The 26,085-nt window shown below is 37.2% G+C and overlaps 1 protein-coding gene across 6 annotated transcripts; it reads left to right on the top strand.

The window, feature by feature from the left end:
* Positions 1 to 36: 36 nt before the first annotated feature.
* LOC103718092 (protein RDM1) lies at positions 37 to 16,576 on the top strand. 6 transcript variants are annotated; one of them, XM_008806751.4, is made up of 4 exons: positions 54 to 140; positions 289 to 364; positions 6,313 to 6,462; positions 15,802 to 16,576. In XM_008806751.4, the coding sequence occupies exons 3-4, from the start codon at positions 6,315 to 6,317 to the stop codon at positions 16,197 to 16,199; spliced, it is 546 nt and encodes a 181-aa protein (XP_008804973.1). In that variant the 5' UTR covers positions 54 to 140; positions 289 to 364; positions 6,313 to 6,314; the 3' UTR covers positions 16,200 to 16,576. The 6 variants fall into 6 exon arrangements, with proteins under 6 accessions (XP_008804974.1, XP_008804972.1, XP_008804969.1 ...); XM_008806748.4 differs by having other exon boundaries at positions 15,799 to 16,576; XM_008806752.3 differs by lacking the exons at positions 289 to 364; positions 15,802 to 16,576 and adding an exon at positions 15,171 to 15,780 and having other exon boundaries at positions 37 to 140.
* Positions 16,577 to 26,085: the final 9,509 nt, after the last annotated feature.

Genomic DNA, 26,085 nt, shown 5'->3' with positions numbered 1-26,085 from the left:
AATCGTGCTCGAACCGGCCGGTTTTTGGTATTTGTTAAAGTCCGGTTCATAATCGGGGATTAGGGCTGGTTTTAGCTCGACCACTCTCCCGTCTCCCTCTCCCACGACGCTCCTGCTTCGTTTACGGCACCGGCCACTAGGTACTCCCTCCTCCCCCCGCCTCTCCCCCGGGGTCGTCTTCTTCTTTATGTTTTCTTTTTTCCCTCTACTTTTCCCTAGTGGAATTGTAATACCCCCTAACGTTCGAAACTATAGCGATACATTTTTATGTCGTTTACATGTTTGCAGAAATGACTAGCTCTTTTCTTGCTAAAAGCTAGCGACTTTTCCTTTCCTTCGACGTTAGTTCTTCACCAAAGTGAAGGTAGAACCATAACGTGCCCTAACATGCCCCTTTTATGTTTGAGTAAATGCCTAGCCCTCTTCTTGCTTGGAATCACGACGTGGTCATAAGGGTGCACATGGTAAAGGTTAGGGGTCAGCCTGAAGACCTAACCGCGGTTGGTTCTCATCGTTTCACAACTCTCCAAGAATATATCTTCTTCCTTCCCTTCCCCACATTCTCATATTTAGTTATTTAGTTCAATGAATCGGTCACATTAATTACGTTTCTTTATTACTTTATTATGAATTAATTCCTTAATTAATGGTTTATGGTAGATCTGACAAAAACCAAATTTAGTTTAATGAATTGGAATTTATATTACCTACAATGGTTCATTTAGAATCTCTATCTATGGTGTTGCTATGACATTATGCATTATTGCAATGTCATGGACAATAAGGAGTGCTGAAAGTTATTAGAAAAATGCTAACGAATGTTTTTTTTACTATTTTTCTGTTTATATTTATATTTATAATTTTTCATATATGTAAGTATTTAACAATAAATAATGTTCTCATGATATCACAGTTCAATTAGTTGACTCAATTGTTGTACTGCTTCCTTGTGACCAAGTTCATTTATCATTTCAATCAATGGTTCGGGCTTGAAACATTGTGCCCTCAATAATAAGAGGGCTCATGATTGGAGGGCTGGTATTAAAATTGTGTATCATGAAATTAGAGATGTTAATCTCTACAACATTAGTAGGATTTAAAAGTCCAAATTTATGTCTCCATGGGCAGTATTTGCAATGCTTGATCATCGCACTGTCAAAATCTCAAAGGGTTTGGTTGATAAGATTTTGAGGAGGTTTAGTGAAGGCTGGATTTCAGCATTTTGGCTCCGACTCTTGTGACATGATTGACATTTAGAAAAATCAGAGTGCTTTGGTGTGATGTGGGTTTGATTGATGAGATGGTTTGACTTGGGGTTTCATCTCACCATCAATGATGACAAAAGTGTTGAGAAGGTTGGATGGCTAGTCAAACAGAATGATAAAGGTTGTCTCAAAATCAAGAAAATGTTCCAAAAAACCAACTAAGGAAGCTTGATGATGTATCATAAGAAGCTATAGGGGGCACTAGATAGCAATGGGAGAAAAGGCAAGGAGGCAAAAAAAAGATAGAGATAAGACATACCCAATATGGCGGAACAACAATTCACGTTTTAGCAGTAATTCTACACTATGTTTTGAATAGGATTTCAGTCCAATAAGAGTTATAGTATCTTGAACCCTTAATAGGATTTTGAGCAACAATTGTCTCTTTAACAATAAGTTAAGGTCCAGAACTACTGATGTATAGTCACTATCAGTTTTTACACGACCTTTGGTGTAACAACTCAGGATCTCATCCAAATGGCTAGTCGGAAGGTATTATTTGGATTTCTTGATCCTATATAAGTACCCAGGTTCTACCTAGCGAATAATCGATGTGGGATTAAACACACGCCCGCACTCGTCCTCATATACTCTCCCTGTTTAAGCCTTGATGTCTTCGTTAGGCTAAGAATTCAAATCTATTTAAATCTAATCACAAACACCACGATCGGCCCGTGATTAGCCCCAATGGATCCGTGCTGCAGTGTCCCTTAGTTCGCATAGGTTATGGGTCGGATCCACTTTGATACTATTTGTAACAATCTAAGATCTCATCCAAAAAGGCTAGCCAAAAAGTATTAGTTGGCTTCTTTGATTCTGTATAAGTACTCAAGATCTACCCAGTGAATAACCGATGTGAGGCTAAACACATGCCTGCATGGGTCCTCACACTTGGTTCTCAAATTTTATGTGTTCTCTATCAACTTTGACCTGGCTGCCTGTAATGGGATGCTAAAAGAATTATAAGGCATAGCGCATTTTTTCTCCAAGAAGGACTCAGCATCACGAGAGAGATATCTTAACATGGAAAGTTGGAAAATATTATAAAAGTTATCTAAAGGAAAAAGAGCTTTTACTTGCATGCATATTCTATTCCTTTTTATTTAGGATGTGGTTGGAAGAGATCTTTCAATCTTCTTGATTTTAGGTATTTAAGTTCTTATTGCATCAAAATGAATTAGAGTAAGGAAAAATTAGCTCCTTCAAAGAACACAACATGGGCGGGCCGCTTTTTCTTCACCATAAAAGTAACTGGTCGGTGTTTATCCTTTTTTCTTCACCTTGTCTTTTAAGAAATTTGAGCAGCATTCCGAACTCACCCGATCCAACTCGATCAACTAATGGGTGCGTTCTGGTTCAATTTCATAACTTGAATATGAAATTGGATAGGGTCGAGGGCATGCATGCCTTAGTTCGACCCGATCGTTTGTAGCCCTATATTTGGATCAAGTTGGGTAGGCATCAAGGATCGTTGAACCGATACCGGTAGGCGTACCGGTCGGTCACCGGACCGGTTCGGTACCGGTTCGGACCGGTTCGAACTGGTACCACTAGTTTGGCCTCCAAAAGCTCAAAAAAATTTGGCCTAGCCGGTACGGGATGGTAAATTTTTAACGCTGAACCGGACTGGTCAGAGACTGGACCGGTTCGGTATGGGCTAAACTGGCTGGTACGGGCTGGTTCAACACTCCTTGGTAGGCATCAGCCCTCAAGGTGTGGATTGGATATAGAGTGGATGGTGTAGCAATTTGGACTGTTTGGTTGGACTAAGAGCAACCTATTCCTACCCCTCTCTAGATCTCAAAACTCTAACCCAACATAACCCGTTTTTGAGATAGTATTTCTCTAACTCAACCAAACCCAATCCCGTTATAAGCTAAATTTGAGTTGGGTTGAGTTGGCTAGGTCTAGCTAGATTAGTTGGATTAAGTTGGGTTATGCTATATTAATTGGACTAAATCGAGTCAAATAGAAATTTGAAGATATGGAAAAAGTTTGTAATATTTTTATTGAATTAATATTTGTTGAATGGGGGACCTCAATTGTTCACAAATTCTAATTATATATTTATATATAAATATAATAAATTGAAAATATAATTTATTCATTTATTTATTATATGATGAATTGGGTCGATTAAGTTGTGTTAGATTAGGTCAGACCGGATTCAGGTTAGATAAGGGTTGGTGTCGGATTTTTGAGTCCAAGTTAAACTTAAAACTTTATTAATCCAACCCTAGGGTTAGATTAATAACCCTATAAACGGGATAGGTGGGTTGGTTCAACTTGGGTCCAACCCAACTTGCACCCCTGAGTTTAACCCCCGCTAATTTTATGCATCTAAGCCGCTCAAATCTCCTACCGGACCTGACACATTTGCAGCCCGACATATACGAATGGTGCTTCTGATGTGAACTTGATATAGTCTCAGGACTCTATCTTATACTTAGTTTATGTTTTTTGTTGTTTTTGTGTTTTCCATCCAAAGCCATGTTTAGCCTTGGATTTTCAGTCGAGTCATGTACTAGTACTACCAAGCAAAAAGGGTCCACCTTGGTGTGATAGAAAATCTAACTCCAAATCACCATACTTAATTGCTTGAGCCTTAGCCTTTCTTCAATGCCCACAATCATCACTCATCTCTAAGAACGGAGGAGGATGGATGATAGTCTTGAAAATAGAATTGTGCATGTATGGAAGAAGGAAAGTTAGAAAAGAGAAAAAAAATACGCAGAAATATGCAGAAACAGCATAAAAAAATACTGTTCACGTGAATAGTAACCCGACCCGGTTACTATTCACAGAACAGTAACTCGGCTTATAAAAAGAGAGGACAACAAAAAAAAAAGAGAAGAAGAAACTCTAGAATGGTGAGTGCCACCGTGGGCGAAGCCTTGAGAGACCCTTTTCCTTCTACTTTCATCCTGCTTCTTGACCTATTTCTTCTTGGAGCCACCTTCTTGACCCTGTCATCCTTCATCTCGATACTTTGGTGGAGCGCGACCTGAAGATTCTTATTGGATTGGAGGGACCAAACTCACAGAGATAATTATCTGACTAGTTCTATCACCATCTTTTGCTCAGCCCTCGTTTTTTCGTCCATCAATCATTTTCTCCACCCATTATCATTACCATCGTTGCCATCTATTACATCCTTGGAGTCTGAGTTTACTGGCAGTATTTTTTTTTATTGTTCTGTTGTGGTTATTTTCAGTTTGCTGCACTAGTTATATTTCATTAATTAGGCTTCATTAATAATATATCTATCATGTTCTGTTTTACGTTCATATACCTCTATGATGATCTTTTGGAATGATGAGTATTTGCTTAAGTGTCTAATCAATCGCACCATAATTGATTATTATGAAATCAATCTACACCTCTAGTAATCGATTATAGGTTGTACCAGAACTAGAGCAGAGCTTCCGCAAGATCTCTCTTAGGACTTGTTTGGCTCACGGGAAGAATTTTTTCTTGCCGGAATATTTTTTCTGAAAAGCTGATTTCTGAAAATATGATGCTTGGAAAAATGGTTTTAGCATGTTTGGTTGACCATGAAAAAGTGGTACATTTTAGAGTGGCTTATGCTTGGTTGAGCATCTACTTTTCTGAAAAAGTTGTGTAAAATATGTATTATACCCTTAATAAAAGGGAAAGACCTTTTTCATGGTTTTTGATGGCTTAAGGGTAGCTTTGGAAAAAAAAGGATCTCAATTTCCAACCAATGGACAAGTAGTTTTTCCATGTCCTTTATGGATTTTTATTTTTCATGAAACTTGAGAATCTTATTCCCATAAGAATGCTACTTTTCCGTCTCTCTCCTTTGAAAACTTGAACCAAACAAGAGGTCTTCTTTATTTTTCCGTTGACCACATTTTTGTCCCTTCTTTTCCCGCGAACCAAATGAGTCCTTACTGTTAGTCGAAATCCAAAGCGAAGCTTGGGCTTCTCTCCGTTGCTCTCTCTCTCCCCCCTCCGGTCGCCTCAGGTACTCCTCTTTTTATCTTTCTATCTTTTCCTTCCACTCTTTTTCTCTCTCTAGTTTTTTTTTTCTTTCTTTTCTCTTGAAGCTTCGATGGATTATAGTTTACCTTCTTCCGGAGAAAATTGTCCGTTCTTCCTTAAAATTGGACAGTTATCATGATTTCCCATGGGCTTGATGTAGGGGTATCTATTGAAATCAAAGATGTGTGCTTGTGAAACGATGATTCTGACTGTCTCACTGTCTCTTAGGATATATATATATATATATATATATATATATATATATATATATATATATATATATATATATAAAGGGGGGAAAAAGATGTGAGATGAGGTCTAGATGTAATTTTCCCCATTGTTTCAAGGCATTCTTACCATCCTCGTATTATTTTATGACTTGAAAGGAGATATGTAAGGTTTTTTCCCCCTTAGATCAAAAATCTGGTTGGTTTATTTTTACTGTTAGAGGGCACTGTTTGGGTAGAAAAATTGCTCTTGGTTTCAATCTTTGCTGGGGAAGGGGAGAATTAGGGAGATATCCTCTGCAATGTAATGTTCACACATAACAATTGAGTAGGTTTTTTCAGCCCTCCAATTTGGATCTTTTCTTCTTAATAATCATGTGAGAATGCTGCTTGAGGAAAAATTGCTTGATTCAGATTGCCTACTCAAATTCTTATACTCTATTCGAGTTATCATAGTTGAAATGGCCGGGATGATTATGAATTTGTAATCATTTAGCAAAGCCCAGAAGTTCAGGCTGACTGAAATTTTAGGTCCACTCACTTTCACCATACCATCACCCTGCTGTCAATTTTTTTAATATTACTTTTTCCAAGCATGCTTGAATGTTGAGATCTTAGTTACTTAAGAATTCATTTTGATTACCGTATGTTAAGAATTCTTACATGATTGTTAATATAAGGGTGTGACCTATTCTCTTCCTAAATGTAGAAAACTTGATATCTTCATTTCCATATTTGATTTGAACTAGGCATATTCTCTGAGATCTGTATACTGTGATGGTTTGCTTCTACTTTGTTTTTTTGGGCTCATTCAGAAATGAAGCGGGCTGCCCCATGGGAACAGTCGCACCCAGTATCTTCTGTTGATTCTTCAGGCTCAGATTCTGATGATGATGAACTGGCTAGCTCAAAGCGTAGCACCAAAAATGGAGGTTCTCAATCATCCAAAGATATCAAGCCAGAAGGTGTGCATTCTTGGTTCTTTAATCTATTTCTTGCAGCTTGTGAAATGGTCCTTTCTGCTTTTTCATGAATTGAAGCATTGGAGATTCTTACTTAGAAGAGCAATATCTTTTCTCTAGTTTTAGAAGTTGTTATAGAAAACAAATCCTTGGTTTTATTTTTATATTGTTGGATCCTTTTCTGTAATTGTCCTAATATTTTAGTTGAGAGGCCTCCAATATTATTAGGAAGCAACACCCTACACTATCCTGCTTTTGTGCAAAAATTTTGGTTGAAACTAGTATTATTAATGCAAAAGGAGATGTCATACAATGTAAGTATAAACAAAGGGAGGAGGAACATCCCAGGTGGTACACAAGGAGACACCTATCATGTAAATAAAAGAAAAGAGAAGAGATGAAAATCTGGAAGGGTCGAAGCAAGACCACACAAGAAAGGCAGGTTATACAGAAAAAGCTCCAGGGCTGTGCCTATTTCTGATTGACTAGACCAGTCATCCCATCCATGCTGCCTGTTATTAATGGCTTGCACCTATGCAATAGTGTTTGTTCCTCTGCAATTCCAGTGGGGAAAACAACATGTATCATGCATGCTGCTTGCTGCCTTGTGGCTTGCTGACTGCTTCCCTGAACTTGCACTGATACAGTTCTAATATTGGGATCCTCTTACAGTATTAGAACTGTAACAATCAATGCTTTTGTAGCCTGAGTAACAATCAAGTCTATTCAGATTTTCTGGATTTTAACAATTACATAGGAAAAGATTATTATATTTAGGTTGTCGGATGCTACCTGGGTTTTATGGAGCCAAGATTCAAGATTATATTGGGAAGTTGGAATCTAGGGATAGGCGAGGCTTCATTGAGTTTTCAGATTTCAATTCAATCATAAGGAAATAATGAAGAGAAAAGAAGGAATAATAAGGATAAGAACAAGAACAAACAAAGAAGCATAAAAGGCAAGGGAATACCTGAAAGGATAAACACCTATCTGTTGTTCCGATGGTGAAGAAAAAGCAGCCCACCCATGTTGTGTTCTTTGAAGGAGCTAATTTTTCCTTACTCTATTTTATTTTGATGCAATAAGAACTTAAATACCTAAAATCAAGAAGATTGAAAGATCTCTTCGGACCACATCCTAAATAAAAAGGAATAGAATATGCACGCAGTAAGAGCTCTGTTTCCCTTAAATAACTTCTGTAATATTTTCCAACTTTCCATGCTAGGAGATCTCCCTCATCATACTGAGTCCTTGGAGAAGAAATAGAAGAGAGAAGATGCGCTATGCTTTATAATTCTTTTAGCATCCCATTATAGGCAACTAGGTCAAAGTTGATTGAAAACACATAAAATCGGAGAACCAAGGTTCCTGTAAAAACTGACAGTGTATAAATCAGTGGTTCTGAACCTTAACTTATTGTTAAAGAGAGACAGTTGTTGCTCAAAAACCTGTTAAGTAAGGGCTCAAAATACTAGAGCTCTTATTGGACTGAAATTCCATCCAAAACATGGTGTAGAATTCCTACTAAAATGTGAATTACTGTTCCACCACATTGGCTATGTCTTATCTCTATCCTGTTTTTGCCTCCTTGCCTGTTCTTCCATTGCCATCCGGTGATCATTATAGCTTCTTTTGATACATCATCAAGCTTCCTTAGTTGGTTTTTGGAACATTTGCTTGATTCTGAGACAACCCTTATCATTCCGTTTGACTGGCCATCCAAACTGCTGGTACTGCTTGTAAGTTCATAACCCATAATCATTTCTTCTTGTTCTTCCTCGTAACTAAAGGGATACATGGTGGCCAGATATCGGTTTGTCACTCCTATGTAAAGTTGTTGGGAGAAGGCTAGATGGTTATGGTTACTGTTTATTGAAAATTTCTCTTTTTTCTCTCTCTCTTTTTCTTTTGTGAGAAACTAGGCAGCCGCACCTAGCCTTCCACACCTTCCTTCTATCACCTAGGATTGGTCAACAGGACCCTAAAAATTGGGGTGTGACCAGAGACTAGACCTTGCAGTTTCTCAAATATTTTTGTTTCTGATCTGTGCTCAAATCCCGTTGTTCCTCTATTCTATATTGTATCACCTCTCGTCTGACCTTGTTCATTCAACCCACTCTCCTCTTCTGCTCTTTGGCTGCCCCCATCATTGTACCCCACCCCTCCTGTCCCCTCCTTTTCTCATCTCCTTATTCTTCATCCTTTTCCTTGTTTGCAGACTTGTATGATCCATGATTCCCTCACCTTCCATCTTCACTTCATTCCTTGCGTTGAATATATTTATACTTGGAGAATCTCCCACATACACCCCAATGCACGGATGATGTGGGACATGGTTGTAGCTGCTATTTTGATGCAGGAGCACCCAAGCAGTTCTCTTAATTAGCTACTTTTAATATGTTCTTTTGTTACTTCATTTTAGTTTTATTTTTAGCAGTAATATTCCTAGTTTATACTAATGAGTCATGTGACTGGCATGCGACTTTAAATGAATTTTGATGGCTAAGATCAGATGGAGGTTATTTGTCATCAAGGGCTCTGCCATGACCCTAGTATAAATAGTCTTTTGGACCCAAAGCTAACAGCTGTCTTATTATTTTTCACAAGTTACTGGTATACAAACTCTTAAATCTATTATTCTCGTTCTTATTCAATCTTGCTGTATTTTAACCCTGTTCTGTTGTTTATTTACGAACTTTTACTTCCAGGACTACACCACATTTGCTAGAAAACTTGAGTCAGAAAGACAACTGAGGAAATCTAGAAATGAATGGTGTTTCACATCTCGTTGTGGATCTCTCTTCTATCAGATAAGGACAGGGAGGATGTAGATTCTGCTTGCTTTCCCCTTGCCTTGTGACCCTCCTACTCCCTCCTAAACCCCCATCCCTCTTGATCCCTTGTTTTCTTTCGCAACTTGTTTTTCTGGTTTGTTTTGTGTGTTAACCCCATCTTTCCTTACAAAAAAAGGAAAAAAAAAGATATTATGCACTCTTGTAATAATTATAACATTGTTTAACATTATCTTATTTTTCTAGCAGAAGTGATACAAGTTCATCATGAGAGTCCCTAAATCAATGAAACATACAAGTTGACGAATATCAAGCAACTATGAAGAATGATGGTGTCTAGATAGATATTGCTATTGGCTCGTGGTTTGGACCATCTTGAGAATTTAGTGGTCTTCTTAGTGAACATACTAGCTATTGGAGCAAATTTAAAGAGTTATGTCATTTATTTCAGATGACTTTTTGTTCATAGGATACATATATTATCTTAAAAAAAGTAATAAAATAATAGGATCAAAGACATGCCTGACTTAAAGCAATTCAATCTTGCTAAGCTGTGGCTGGAGTCATCAGAGGTCTAGCATCACTTGTTAGTGATGCTATGAACAATGCCAAGATAGGCTGAACCAGACCGAATCGCCTGGTTCGGCCCGTATTGAGCTGACCCTGGGAAAACAGGTCAGTTCGTCTATTAAATAAGGTTTCGGCCCCGAATCAGCCGGAATGGGTTCCGAACCAACCGGAACCGGCCAGAACCATTCCGAACCGGCCGGTTCCTTTCGAACTCAGTGCGAACCGTCCAGTTCGCACCGAGTCGACCTAGTTCAAAACTGGCCCCCCTCCCTCTTTCCTTCTTTTGTTAAAAGAAGGTGTTTGGCCTTTCCAACATCTTCTTTTTGGTTTGGTTTAGACTTTAAAGTCTAAACGGCTCTTCCTTCCTCCCAATTTGCAAAATCACACCGATTCAGCGCGATTGAAGGAAGATCGCGAGTTGACCCGGTCGGAACTCAGCCCCCTCCCTCTTTTCTTCTTTTGTTAAAAGGTGTTCGACCTTTCCAACATCTTCTTCTTTGTTTGGTTTAGACTTTAAAGTCTAAACGACTCCCCCTTTCCTCCAATTTGCAAAATCACACCGATTCAGTGTGATTGAAGGAAAATCCAAGCCTAAATAAGATGTGCTTCTCCTCTATCTCATTTCCTCTATTTTTTTTTTGGGCTCTAAAATTTTCAATTTGGGATTGATTTTATAGTATGTTGTAGATCTATTGAAGTCAAATAGTTGTTTCTCTATCCCATGCATGGTATGCTGAACCGGCCTGTACCGGCCGGTTCAACATGTACCATACTGGTCCGAACTGTGAAAAACGGTACAGGCCCCGTACCGGCCGAACCCAGCTAGAGCCGGGAAGAAGAAGAGAAGGAGAGAGCAAGCGGGGAAGGGAGGGAGAAGGAGAAGCCTTCACCGCCCGCGGAGGACCGCGGGGGGCCGGCGGAGGCCGCGGGGGGGCAGCGGAGCCCGAGGCTACGGCCGCATCGAAACAGGGGACGCGGCCGCAAAAAAGGAATTAGGAATTTTTAAGTGAAGTCGGCAAATCGCTTGCCGATTTCACTTAAAAAATTCTAATTTTTTTTTTTGCAGTCGTGGGCTCCGCCGTCCTCCTCGGCCCTCCGTGGGCGACAGAGGCCTCTCCCCCGCTCGCTCTCTCCCCCGCTCGCTCTCTCTAGGCCTTCGTCTTCTCTGGGTCCGGCTGGATCCGTTTCGGTACGGGCCCGATATCGTTTCCGGTTCCGAACAAGCCGAACCGGTACCGATAGGCCATGGTTCAGCATACCTTGATCCCATGCAAGATCAAAGGGCTTAAAAAATCTTTGAACTTTTGAATTACTAGCTAAAATCTGAAAACATTCCTATAGCTGAGCCAAAAAGCTACTTCTTACATGTTTGTTCAAGCATCTCCCTTGAAAAAGAAAAAAAATCTTAACCATCTTTTCTGCCATCAAAAACTGCCACCCAAAATTTTATACCCGAGCAAAACCTTCCAGCATATTCCACAATTTAAAAAATTAGTCCCAACATCAAACTCCTTTGCTCAAACCCTAGGAGTTCCTTTTTCATTTTTGGGTTCGGAAACTTTGGCCACAAAATGCCTCCATCAAAAGAAATCCAAATCTTAGAAAACTAGTATAAACTCTTCACTCTTCAACATGTATACAGGTTCAAACTTCTGAGAACAGCAAATATAGCAGCAAACCAGGCAGACTCCAAATTGACTGACTGCAAATCAGCCATCTTAAAGATTGAAAACCAAATGAAAAGGGAAAAAAAAAACAAGCCACTTCCTCTGCCTCCCCTCCAAACATGCCTGCCTTTCCATGCTTAAGCTTCTCCTCTGAACATAAACACTTTTCCATGCTTGGATTCCTTGAGATCATTATTTTTAATGTAACCAATTTTTCAGCTCAAACTTCCTGTGGCGCTCACCTTCCTGTTGCTCTGGTCATAACAGAGTAGCAAGGAGCAGAGAGAAGTGATGTAGGAAGAAAGCCAGCCTTGGAATTCTGAGATTTACCTGATGGCGTTGTGGTTTTTCGGGAATGACACAAGAAAGAGGATTTAGAGTGATGGATGAAAGGGCAATTTGATATCATAATTTAACTGAAAAAACAGGTGCAAAAAAACAGGTGCATTGGTTAGACAGGCATGGGCCCCAAGCAGGGGTGTCTAGGCATGGTGGCTAGCATCTCCTTGTTCTTTTTCTGTTCTTACACATTGTTGTCTATCCTTTTTGTATAAATCATACAGTTTAGAATTTTCTCTTTAATCTGTCTGATTTTTGTTTTGTCTCCCCACTTGTTTGGAGAGTTTCTTTTGATGATTTCTGCTTCTATAGTTTTGGTGCTAATTTTCCTCTTCAAATTTCTTCCTTTACTTGTGCATGTGAATATGTGTGCGGTGAGGGCGAATGGAGTCAGTCATTATCATTGTCTGCCTTCAACTCTTTTTTGAGAAGGCTTGTGTGTTTGTGTCTCTTTTCTCATTTTAGGGATTTGACTTTGCCTACTTGCCTACATTATCTCACTAGTTTTTCAGTTGCTTGCATGTTCTCATCATTATTAAACTCACAACCACCTTTCCTTCTCCTAGTCCTAGTACCTCAGTATAAGCAATTACTTTAGTGCCATTCACATGTCCTCGAGAGTTGAAACATGCAGATAAATAAACAGCAGTGATCTGGAACCTGTCACTTTCCTCTTTAGCCCCTCTTTGTTGCCAAAGCATATATTTCTTCTGGATTCCTATTGCATTTGACATCCTCATCTTTGTTGAAATAAACTGGACATTTAAGAAGAATATTTCTCTAGAATCTTGGATAGTTTGTTGTTTTAAGATGGCGTGTGTACTTGAAAGGCAGTCATATTATGAAGTTATAGTGCTTATATAATTTGGCAAGAATGAGTTGTCCGCATGCTTGTCTTCCCATTATCCGCTTGGGATTCTTGTGGGGCACCATTAAATCCTTCTCTAAAGAGATACTGTTGAAAGAATAGTATCAAGCTGTCTTCCTGGGAGAATAAATGCTTTTCATAGCTAAGAAGCTCCTCCTTATCAAATTCATGTTACGCATTTTTGACAATGTTGTTCTTTAGAATGGCTAGAGGGGTTTGTTGAAAAACCAGAAAGAATTCGACAGAATTTGGGAAAGGAATTCATGGTGCGATGTAGCATTTATCGAAGTAGCATACCTATTTAATCCAATTATCGATTACTTTTCCGGTAAAAAGTCATTGCAAGTAGTTAAAAAGGATTTTCCATAGCTTCAATTGCCTTTTTTTGGTAAAAAGTCATTGCGAGTAGTGAAAAGGGATTTTCTTGAAGGTTGTAGGTCTATGGCATGAAAAAGGTCAAGTTTTGGAGTAGGGATGCAATTCTTTTTCGGTCATGTGCGAAGATCAATGGGTAAATGGCATATCATCTTTTAATACTGCCTAGGCGGTCTGGGTTCTCTAACTGCCTAGGCAGCCCGCCTAGGCACCTTCCAGCAGTTTTGAAAAAACTGGATGCAGGGTGGCTAAAGCTGTTTGCATTTACTTGCAACTTTGAAGGGAACACTTTTATGTAACTGTTGCGTTGAAGTTATTGTTGGATGGCATGGTAATGTGACCATACAAAAAGACATTTCAATACAAATATCAAGAGGAAATTCTGCCAGTTGTCTTAGAAGGGAATCAGCTGATATCCGAGAAAATTTTGTATAAAAAGAGTATTATGATCATCAGATGCAATAACTTTATGGTTGGTTTATTCGTACAAGGAGATTGGGTTTGTTGATTTTTCTAGAGTGATTAAGGCATTACGAAATAACTTTAGCTCTATTTTTAGCTTGTTACCTCTCAAGAAAGTTGGTCTTGACTTAATTTTGATGGCCATGTTTTCTTGAAAATGCATTGGCCTCATGCCATTCTAAAATTGGCCAGAGACCTAGGGTGTGATGTGTCTAGCATATTTTTGAAGTATTTAGAGAACATACAATGAAGTATTACCACTCTTAGTGGATAATGATTTTCTTCAATGCTAGTGGTGCAGGATGGTTTTGATTCCTGTGAGATGTGAATCAGTTCTTTCTCCTTCTAAATTAGAGGGATTGCTTTCATTTGGCTCTTTTGTTTATTTGTAAGACTTTGAGATGAGCACAGCTCCTACATCAAAATTTGGCATCTTCCCTGTACATCTAGACTTTTCCAAGGTCAGGGGAATTTTGGAGGCTTTTTGTTTTTTTTCTTGGCAGCAGTTTTTTTTTTCTTTCTTTTTTTTTTTTTGGGGGGGGGGGGGGGGTGCGGCTAACTGTGACTAATAAGCTAGATCTCCCTACCTGTCTAAGTCCCTCTCATTTCTATATTGTTAACAACAGGCCAACAAGTAGTGGTAACATCTGTTTAATCTATTGATGGAGCCTTCTGGAACTCCCAGCTGTGCTCTTCAATCCCATGTCTTATGGGAAAGGTCTTATGTAATGGCTAATTTCACAGAGGCATGCTTCCACTTGCACATGCACTCGCACGCACATAGATACCCCCTTACTGATCTGTCCTATTTATTTTGCCGTAATTTTTTAGCACTATAAAGTGGCATTTTGTCAGGATATTAACCACGTTCCTTCTACTCATTGCACAAAAAAGGATAGAAAATTGAAAGAAATTGCTTATCAGGATCTTCCTAGCCATTATGACAACAGACAGATCCATTTTAATGAGCTGTAGCTTACAAATCAAAGACAAGCATGGCTACTTTCCAACTCATTTTTTAAAACATGAGTGCTTAAATATTTCAGATTATGAGTCTATCTGTAGTACTTTTTTTTTCATTATTTTTGTTTGCCTTGCTATACCGATGGGCCTGTATTGGAAGTTCCCGATGCGTTGTGAATCAATCATCAGCACCTTTAGGCCCTGTTTGATTCCTGAGAAAGCTGGAATAAAGAAGGTAAGTTTGGAATCTTCTTTTCCATTTTTTTCAGTTGAAGAAATAGAAAAAAAGAAAGGAGATTTTCAAGAGAAAATATGAAGCATACATTTTCTTTACCTACCCTAAGATTTTTCGTCTGCAAGGGGCAGTGGTTTTGGGAGTGAATTTCAGATAATCCTTTCTCTGAGCAACCTTAATAAGATAGAAACAGTACCACTCTAACAAAATTAAGCTTTACCTTGCAGCTTTCTCTTTCATTTTCTTTGTGCAACCAACAGAAAATCCTTAGTTTTCTTTTCCATGGTGAAAGCTATATTTTCTTTTACTTTTCAGCAACCAGTGTTAGGAGTCTTTAAGGGGGTGGCTGTACCAACTTCCAGCTTGCGTTAGGAGTCTCAGGAATTGCATTTGGTCTAGTCTGCCCAGGATCTCTCCTTATTATGTCCTAAATGCTGCAGGTGCCCTGATCAGAAAGGCAGAAATGTATCAAGAGTATATGAAGCAAATCCCTATTCCTGCTCACCGGGGGTCTGTCATTCCTTTTACATCTTGGCAAGGACTGGCCAAATCGGTGAAGCAGTTATACGGGCAGCCATTACACTATCTGACCAACGTCCTGCTGAAACAGTGGGACCTATCAAGGGTTGGGAGTGAGGATGAACACCAACCACTGGATACCATCATCCATCCTGCCAAAGCTGAGGCCCTCATCTGGGTCACAGAAGAAGTCCACAGGCTTACCTCCTCCCCTCACCATTTAGCTAAATTCTGGGCTTCTGATCCCATGTATCATGCCTATGTTGACCCCATCTTCCCATGAGCTGAGGCAGCCATCGTTCAAACACCTCGCAAGCTCCTGCTTTAACTGAGAAAAAAAAATTTCTTTCTTCTGTAGTATCTTTTGTTACCCTTTTTGACTTTGTCTTAATGCAATAAGCTTGTAAATATTTTTTATATTGGAGCGAAGAACTGGAGAAGGATTCCTCATTAAATTCTCATACTGTGTCTATTTTTATAATTTTTTCCTTTCTGTTTCTTTTATCGTCTCTTTTTGTTTTTTGACTCATGTTTTAGCTCCATGAACAGCAGCTGAACCCAGAAAGAAAAAGCTTGGTGGTATGAGTTATGAAGCTTTAAGCAGGCATGGTTATCATGGTGGGCCATCAGTCTTGAAGGTGCCCCCTCCAAGGGTTGAACAGAAAGAGCCAAACTGGTCCTGGTCAACAGGGAAACGTAGTGATGCAGATAAAGATGAGGAATCATATGAAGAACGTGAACGTACTAGAGCTACAATTGCTCAAGGCGAGAATCTTTCAAATGTGCAAACAAACTTGCAGGCAGGTAATATGGAGAAGAAGAACCTCTCTTTTTCACAGAAGGAGAAGCGAAAGCGAGACCTTGGTCAGGCCAGCAGAGGGAAGAACTATGTTGAAGAGGAGAAGAGGCTGCTGAGGGAGAGTGGCATCTATTCAGGCTTTGATTCATGATGATGCTGATGTGGCTGCATCCATTTAACATTTTTCATGGGATCGGTCTGATGGTTAGCTGATGCATACTTCAAGCTTGTTCATTTCATGTTGCTCAATAGATGCAGTTTAAATGTATTTAAGAGTTCAGAGCCTAGTTACAGCAAAGAATGTTGCATTTTTGTCGAGCTCATGAAGTCTTCTAAGTGCTAATGGCCAGTAAATATTGCTGTATGTGTTGAAGGTTTGTTGGGTCTATTTTAGCCTAATAGGGTAGATTAATGACTACTGAAATGTGCTTGATTAGGTTATTCCCACCTAATTTTGTAACCATGGCAAATCATGTGTGGATCAACATATGAATAATAAATTAGAAGTCTAAAACAGATCATGTTTGACTGGTGGTGTCTTGTGCTGGACTAAGATTAACCAAGTTGTGGATTATATGTAATATTCTTTTTCTGCAACCTTTCGCTTTCCGACTCTTCTGGTTTAAAGGGTTTTTCTACATTAGTAATAGGCAGAAAATGCTGCTTCTTATCTATCAAAAAATCCCTCTAGGTCTCCATTATAGCACTTCAGAAATCTCTCTTTTAATATAAAGATGCAATTATCTTTTGATCATAGCATGATCAAGTCATCCAAATTTCTTCCAAAATGTGCATTATCTTCAGAGGTATTGTCCTCTTTCTGGAAAACATTAAATGAAATATATCTTGAGAATAGCGAAAAACAGTTATTTGTATGAAAACACAGATGGTGCAACTTGCAGCTTTGTTGCTCAATGTGTGTGAAATAGCCCAAATATGATTCTTTTAGACATTTTTTAGCATTCCTAGGATATGTATAATTTTTGCTGATAAATTTCCAGCAATTATATTGCTTTTATAGAAGAAGGCATAATATATGTATGAAGTCTCTTCCTTGGATTAAACTTGTTAGTGGAATTTTATGTTTAGGTTACTAGGCATCCAATTTTTAGCAACAATTATTTGTATTTCATAACTGCATGAGGTACTCAAGATGGATCAGCTATCTCTGCTATCCCTGGAGTTAAATAATTCCTCATTCACTTTGATGACAGGATTCCATAACCATGTCTATCATGCTCTTAATTTGACTTACTAATTATTTGCCAATGCAATCCGGTAAAACTGTGCAAGGAAAGCAAATTGACAAATTTGAAAAGCTACTAAATTTCACAATATTACGAGAATGAGACTAAGAAGATAATAATTGGGGCAACAGCTGGGTGTTCAAGGCTTCAAAGTCTCGTATCTGCTTTGAATGACACCAAAGTTGAACCATGTACCCAATATCAGAGGAGGGAGGGAGGGAGGGAGAGAGAGAGAGAGAGAGACAGATTGCCAGTTTAATTCATGAATTAGTCATCTTCAGTCTTTTTTTTAGAATTTAGATTGTCACTAATAATTCAATCTGAAATATTTAACAACCACACGCATCTAAGTTGTGTTTGATAATTGGTGAAAGTTATACTCAATTAGCAGGTTGAAGGAATCAGGCAATAGGTAGAATACATATTTAGTAGGCCAAGTATTACTAGAAACATACCAACCTCTTGACAAGTATCAAAAAAAGTATAGGCCAAAATATTAAGGGTGTAAGCTGATGCATCAAAAATATAGGTTGATACATTAGGGATGCAAGCCGAAATACTAAAGAAGATGCAGACTGAAATATCAAAGATGCAGACTATACATCAAGGGTCAAGACCAATATACTAAAGACATAGGCTAATATACTAAGGAGGCATGCTGATACACCAAAAAGATACATGCCAAAGTATCAGAGATGTAAGCCGATACACCAATGGTGCAAACTGATATACCAAGCATACAGGCTGCGTAAGTAGGGTGTAGATCAAAGGGAGCAAGAGTTATCAGTCTAAGACAGTCTTTTAATAGAGCAAAACCCAAGAGGTGACTAACACCACTACCCAGTATATAGAGAAATGGTTGCACTATTCAAAATATAGGAGTAGTGGAAGGGAGGTGATTGTTATGCAAAATAATAGTGATCCACGTGGCTCAAATAAATAAGTATCAGAATTGGGTAGTGACACTTATCTTACTACTAATCAGAATGTGGAAAAAAAATGGTGGCATTGCAAAGAATATGAGAGTGGTAAGGAAGATAACTACCATGCATGATCATAGTGGCCCACATGACACAAACTAACAAGAACAAGTATCAAAGTTAATGCTAGAAGGTCCTTCACCAATCAAGCGCTTATTAGTTTCTTTATATTACCTTTATCTTTAATTGCTTTTATTTATCTTAATTTATCCTTAGTTAGTACTTTGTAACATAGATCTATAGCCCCGGTTACCTCTTCTCTGAGAATATAGTGCCTCAGTAGTAAAAGTTCATGAAGCTTAAGATAGTTAGACCTAGTATCACTTTTATCTTGTTCCAATTCAGACACCAAGAGCATGCCCATGCAATCACTCGATATGACTGCACCTCAATCGAGAAAAAAAGGCACCAACAATATCACAATGCTTAGTGGAGAGACTAGTGCATGCAATTATATGCTTAATTGTCATCTATTGAAAATTTTTACTGGAGGTCCATTCCATAAGTGGTCTCTAGAGAAGCTAATGCATCCAAGAACTTAACAATCATGCTAGTGCTCACAAGAAAAAGCTTACATAACTGCTGCAATAAATCTATAATTTTGATGTGCTTATAATGATACTAGAAATCCTTATATTATTACATCTAAAGGTAATCACCTATCTAGCTTTTAACAATTTGAAATTTTTATGTCGCATTTCGAATTTCATTTTTTTCTTTAAATTTTAGAAATACCTCTTTCATAAATATTAATTAAGTAGCATAACATTAGATGAACTTCAATCTTGTTTTCATATTAGAAGGCGGTCTCAAATTAGCGATTGTGCACATCATTCTTGTGTATCAATTAGTCATTGTCGTTTATTACATCAGGTTGTAGATGGCAAGAGAGCTTCTTCCTTCCTTCCTCTTCTTTTTTTTACCTTTTTTTATTTTTTATTTTTCTTGTTTCTACCCTTTTTTTATGCTTTGTTTTCTCATTTCATTTTGTCTGTGAAATATCAGGTGGATGTGCTCAACCATGTTTCTCAAAAAGAAATTTTTGTTGGTTGGGCACCTTCAACTTTTCAATTTAAGAGATAAGTAGTATAAAAACAACCTGATAGTTGCCATTATATTTCAAGATGCTAAAATATGTATGCATCCCTAAAAACTTGTTGAATGCATTTGTTGTCTTTTGATCTTCGTTGAAGGGTTGGAACAATGACAATGCATTGTTTTCATCCAATACACCATCTTAGTCAAGAGGATACAGAAGTCCACCCAGAGATATTGTGCAAGTTGAAATGCAATTCTAGTAGAGTTTGTTTGAATCAAGATGTTTATTTTAATTATTTACTTGAATACTAGTTACATCAAAAAAAATTAATTTATGATAAATAAACTTTTAAAATGGTAGATAGAGTTGTGATACATGTACTCTAGAAAACCCTGGTATAATAGATTTCTGTGTTTTGAACTATCATGAGAACGCTTATTTGACTAGCTCCAATATGTAACTAAAAACACATCAAAACTTGATGGCCTTCTTTAGGCTTCTACCAAGCAAATGCAATTTGACCTACAAAATGTTGATACATTTAGTAGTGAAATTTCTTGCCATATGATACATGAATGATGAGCACAAAATTTTAAACAATGTAATTTAACCTACAAAGTGTCGATACATTTAGTTTTCTTCCAATCAATTGCTTAAAATCAGCTGTCAATCAAGCAATCAATGATAAGAAATCTAGCAGATATAGAGGACTTTAAGTTTGCTATATGATCAATAAATGTTGCCACAATGCTTGCCATGGTTTGATTTTAAGATCTTCCATGATTTGATCTATAATTCATTACCATCTCTTTCTATAATTTTCAAAACAATCAAAGCATGCCCTCAAATAATTACAATATGATTTAAAAATACCAAAGACATCCATTGAAGGATTGAAGATCAAAATTAGAAAGATTTAAAAAGAATCTAAAATTACAATGTTACAGGTGGCAAAATTAAATGCTATAATTTACAAATGACTAAGGGGGAGCCTTGGTGCAACAATAGGGAAGCTTCATCGTGACTTGGTCATGGGTTTACAAGAATAACCTCTCTTTATGTGGGAGTATGATTGTGTACATTTAATGACCTTGAATAGCAAAGATTTGCGCACTAGACTACCCTTATACATGTGATTTTAGAAGTATTAAAGGCGCATAATAAATTAAGGATCAAAGTCCAATTCAATATGGAAATCTAAGTAAATTGAAATTAGATGTTTTATGCATTTACAGAAAGACTCCTCTAACATTTTAGAAAGACTTCCCCATGAAATCTATCATGAAAACTACTTTAGGTATTTATCGTCAGTAGTAGTCATTATTTAGTGTAGTTTTCTATCAAAAAAAGAAGGCTCAGAAGTCTCCTCTAATGATCATGTCAATTGTCAATTTCCAGCAAAGCCATGCATCATGGTCTGGTCAACTAGAAACTAGACCAGTAATCAGAGCACAAGTGATCAAAATATTGTCAATCAAAACATTGCACATTACTTAATTTATCAAATCAATTATTTGATAAAATTTCTAACAATACATATTTCCTTCACAAATTGTTGGTCAACAAAAAGATATAATTTTTGTTGTAAGTAAGTAACTGATAAAGTCTCCATTAAGCCCATGGAAACTATTACAAAGTCTAAATTGATGGAGAAAAGGTCCTATGCTGATTAAGGAAAAGGCATTAGATAAATTTGTTCTCAAGCCTATTCCTAACATCAATTCTTTCAACAAAGGCCAGTTGGTGACATTATGTAAATAAACAAATTGTTGTTAATGGTCATGCATGGATCCCCTATGAAATGGGACCATGGGAATAACTGAAAAAAGCGATGGAATATTGTTGACGCTAGAAAGAAGTATCGAGAAAAGATTAAGTGGGCTCAACTTTGCCGACGCTATATAGAAGCATCGTTTTGTTATTAGTTTTCGACGACACTTCTTTGTGTTGGCACGCTAAAACTATTTTTCCAATGCTTTTTCTAAGCGTCGTAAAATATATGATGCTTTAAAGTGTCGTTAGAAGCCAAAAGACACTCAAACCCTAGCTTGACTCAGCCCGAGCCTTTCTAAATTTTCTCTCTCCTATTTTGCTACCTCCCCCGGCCTCCTCTTCCTTCCTCTCGCCTGGCCTCCACCTCCATCATCAACCTCTCCTAGCCCCCGGCCTACTCCTCCGTGGCCTCTTGCCTGACCTCCTCCTCCATCACCAGCCTCTTCGTCGGTCTCCTCTCCATCGCCTCTCGCCTGGTCTCCTTCTCTGTCACCTCGTCCTCAATCCTATAGAAAGAAGGTTAGTTCATTTGCACCTTTTCGTCCTCCCAGCCATTTACTATTGTTCTATCACATTAGCTGCGGCTATTTATGTCATTTTGAATGCCATGGGGAACCCTTAGTTGTTTGTCATCAATGGTTGGAGGAAGATCCCTCATTTCCTTCTATTTCATTTTTGTTTTCTTTTCCAGGTGACGGAGTCCAACACACTTGCCATCCGGTTGATAGCTGATTGAACCAAATCTAGGAAATTAGGAACATGCAGCGCTGGGGGAGGGCCTCTAGTTAAATTTAATAAGATGTCAACAATGTAGAGAAATAGAGGTAAAGAATGGAGTGGGCTGAGAGGAGGATGGGCATGATGATGGCTTAGTAACATTAAGCTTTTATAATGTTGGAATGCAGAAGTAGGAATCTAATTTGGTGGGGAGTGGAGGTGAAGCACATATTAGAGGGTTGGAGAATATGAGGGTTTGACTATTTGGAATGTTTTTGAAACTTTGAATTTTATGGGGCTATGGGGTTTGTTGTTTGTTTTAATATCTTGCAGGATAACTTTATTTAGACAAGGTTGATATTTATCCTCCATCACATTTAAAATCTAGCTTGTGTGTCCTTAAAATTGTAGGCATCATTGAAGAGTGGATTATCAGTCATTTGAGTTAAATCACTACTCCTTGTTAATTATATCCTTTGTTTCTTGTTTGGAGGAGGGGTCTCTGAAGTTTGGGTGATCCAAGGCTTGGACTCGAGGGAAAACGTGATTCCGGATTTGGACGTAGAATTTGGTAGAGGAAGGCTGGGTGTGTAGTGAGCTTGTGTTGTTCAGTACAAAGAAAAGTATATATGTTTTATTATGCATATGTATATATGTATCTATATATATACAACTCTTGTACATATATGTTTTTTATGGAATATAAGATTATTTTTTTTGTTTATTTTTTTAGATAAGTTGCAAATCAGTATTTTAATAGAATGGATAAAAGTTGGATAAATAAGCTGAGATCCAGCAAATAATATTTGGATAGAATTCAAAATTTTATTAAATTTGCTTTTGAGAAAGCTAATATGAATGAAAAGATTTTATGTCCATATCGAAAATGTGCGAATTATTCTCCTCTCGTTTCAAAAACTATTGAAGAATATTTGGTATGGAATGGTTTTCTAAAAGGTTATAATGAATGGGTATTTCATGGAGAGTCCATACTGTCGTCTCCATGTAACCAACCCTCCTATATAAAACACATCTCTAGTTTTGGATCCAGTAACATGAAAAAAAATTATATAGGAGAAAATAATATAAAAGGTTTACTCAAAGATGCTCTTGGACATTGTATTAAAATTTTAATAGATTTTAGTAGAGGACAAGAAGCAACTGTAATAGGTGATGAGCATACATTTATTGATTCTTTGTATGTTGAGGAATCTATACATTCATCTAATAATGACACAGCTCAATATCATAACTTGGTGAGAGATTGTGATCAAGAACTATATCCAAATGTAAAAAAAAATTTAATTTTTTTTTTCGTGTATTTATTTCATTTGAAATATTTGAATGGGTGGTCTAGCAAGTCTTTCACTATGCTGCTTCAATTATTAAAGAATGCATTTCCGGAAGGTGTTACTTTGCCATCATCTTCTTATGAAGGCAAGAACGGATGTTGAGCCAACTGATGAACTAAATGCTACAACGAGTTGGTTAGGATGGATGTTGAATAAGAAAGCAATAATCTTGATTCTTAATGGTAAGAAATATTTATGATGTATACATTGCATGAATTATTGTGTTCTCTTATCATCTTTAGTTAATAAATGTTGTTTCTTATTAGCAATTCATTTAGTATTGAATTATCATTTAAGATATTGATTCTTATTTATGCATATAAGATAACAACATGCGCTGAGAAAAACGATTCAGAGATGTAGAGTTTCAACAGTCTCAGATGAGATCATGTTCTAAACAGTTCCAGTAGCCCCATGAGCCCCAGAAGCACGAGCCGAGTCATAGCAAGAGCCCTAATCCCAACACGAGCCTCCTGCTGGTTACCCAGACAAGAATGATATTATGGGTGACTTTCAGATCCAAGATAATTTGATTGAAATATTATATATTAATTGCTATTACAATCTAAATATTTTAATTCATTTGCCTTCATTTTTTTAATGCATCTTTGATTACATTTTTATAGATGGATGGGAGAGAGTGAGGATGAGACAAGGACCCACTCGAGCAAGGAATGTGTGGTAGCTTCGTGAGAGTGAGAAGATCACCATCCGATGCAACGAACTAGGCCAGCCTTTCAAGAGGGCTAGAAGCATTTTAGCAAGTTTTTTAGGATCGGTTGCGCGGAAAGGTCAGTTGTGTTCGCTTAACTATGCGAAGTGAAATATGCTTCCGATTGACCTTCTTAGAGTTGTATAAGTAAATAATTGAACTTGATATTATGCGTTAATTTGCTTACTATTAGAATTATAATTTTTGATTTAACATTGTTATAACATTCCTTACTTTGGTGTATAGTAAGTTTATGCTCCTTGTGCTAAAGTTCCTCAACTGCAAATGGAAAGACTATAAAGAAAAGTTAAAGACGGACTATAAGGGTGAGGGTATGTTGGAGGAGAAGGTTGCTTGTAATTGTCCTCTTGATGTATACCCTCATTAGTGGAGGGAGCTTGTTCAGTACTGATTTTTCGAGAGAGGACAGGTTGTGTATGCTCTCTTAATACCTTATATTGTATTTATTATTAATATAGAATGCAAATATATTCATCGATTATATTACATTATTTACTTTGTTTGGCAGACATATCAAGCATCTCAGGTGGTTCCTCACACATTAGGCTCCAAGAGTTATGCAAGGTGTAGAGATAAATTTGTATATTTCTTTGAAACTCTGTCATATATCAAACTACTCGATCGTATATTCATAGAGATGAAACTCTTGAATTTGTATGCGTGTATCTTCTATCATATATCATGTATCATGGATGATATATAGCTTGCCGATATACTTTTTGTTGTAGATGGAAGAGCATGGGAGAGAGCCTAGTGACGTGGATTTTTGCAAGATGATTTACACCCAGCAAGATGGTAGCTTTGTCCAAAAGGAGTCGGGAGAGATAGTTGTAAGTATTGATAATCGATTTGTGCAATGATTTTCTATTAGTTTCATTTTTTTCAAACATTAATATGATTGTTTTTTTCTAAAATATAGGACAGGGCTACATTCCTTATTGCAGAGCGTGTTGAGGAGTCATCATCATCTGGTGAGATTTGTAGTTTGAAGGCAGCGATGGAGGAGATAAGGCAAAGCTATCAAACAAAGATGGAGGAGATGAGGCAGAGCCATCAAACGGAGATACAATCTTTGAGGCTCAGCTTGACTGGATTGCATCTTTGTTGCATAGGTTTGTCCCTCCTTGGATAAATAACTACATCTATTTGAATATTTTACTTAATTATTATTTATTTTTGTATGAGCTTAATGATTCTTATATTCTTAACTTCGAAAGTTTCTATTTTTTTGTAGCCTTCTAATATTTCTAGTACTCGTAGAGATGATGATGATGATGAGATCGACCCTTGATAGCTCTTAGACTATTTATTTAGAAGTTTTATATGTATATTTTTTATGTTTTTCGAAGCATATTATAAATGTAAATTGACAATATAAAAGTAATCATATTTGACAATGTGAATATTTCGATTGATCTATTTAATTGTGACATGTGTTATTATATGACTTCTGTTGTATATATGTCTGGTGTATATATTTATATACAGAGTTTTAATTTTTTTAAGAAAAATTAACTCTTACGATGCTTTAAAGCGTCGTTAAAATGTATATCAACGATACTTATTAGCGTCATTAATTAGAGACGCAAATAAGCATAGCTGATATAAAATGCTTCATCGTCGATGCTTTTAAAAAGCGTCGGCGATTAGCGATGCTTATAAGCGTCGATGTTTTTTATAACTACCGATGCTTTCAAAAAGCATCGCAATGTTGGTTTTCATCGGTAGTATAACTGACGTTTTTGCGACACTTTAGAAAGCATCTGTAATAATACTACCAGCACATTTTAGCAATGCCTGATTTTTTTGTAGTGTAGTTTACAACTTGAAAGCAAATGGAAAATGTGACCAATTTTCCCACAACAAGTAGTGGTCTTCAATTACTAAACTGACAAAATTCAGTGAGAGAACTATAAATCTAGGATATTTTGTTGAGCAATAGTTATTTAACCAGTCAAAAAGCCAAAACTATCATAGTTTACATTATTCATCTCTGAAAACTTTTATTCAAAATGTCCACAAAAGGTGCAATAAAATTCTAAATATTAGTTCTTCCATAAGCACGATCGTCCCTCTTCCTCTCAACACTTCCTTACTTTTATTGATTATTTTAGTTTTAGGACATAATTTCCAAATTAGAAGTAATAATTAGAATTATCATATGTTTTCTATTTATATTCACTATTTTTTAGTTGA

The sequence above is a fragment of the Phoenix dactylifera genome, unplaced genomic scaffold, assembly GCF_009389715.1.
Source record: "Phoenix dactylifera cultivar Barhee BC4 unplaced genomic scaffold, palm_55x_up_171113_PBpolish2nd_filt_p 000085F, whole genome shotgun sequence".
Classification (NCBI taxonomy): Eukaryota; Viridiplantae; Streptophyta; class Magnoliopsida; order Arecales; family Arecaceae; genus Phoenix; species Phoenix dactylifera.
The sequence above is the reverse complement of the archived record's forward strand: the minus strand, read 5'-3'. Positions and strand labels throughout refer to the sequence as shown.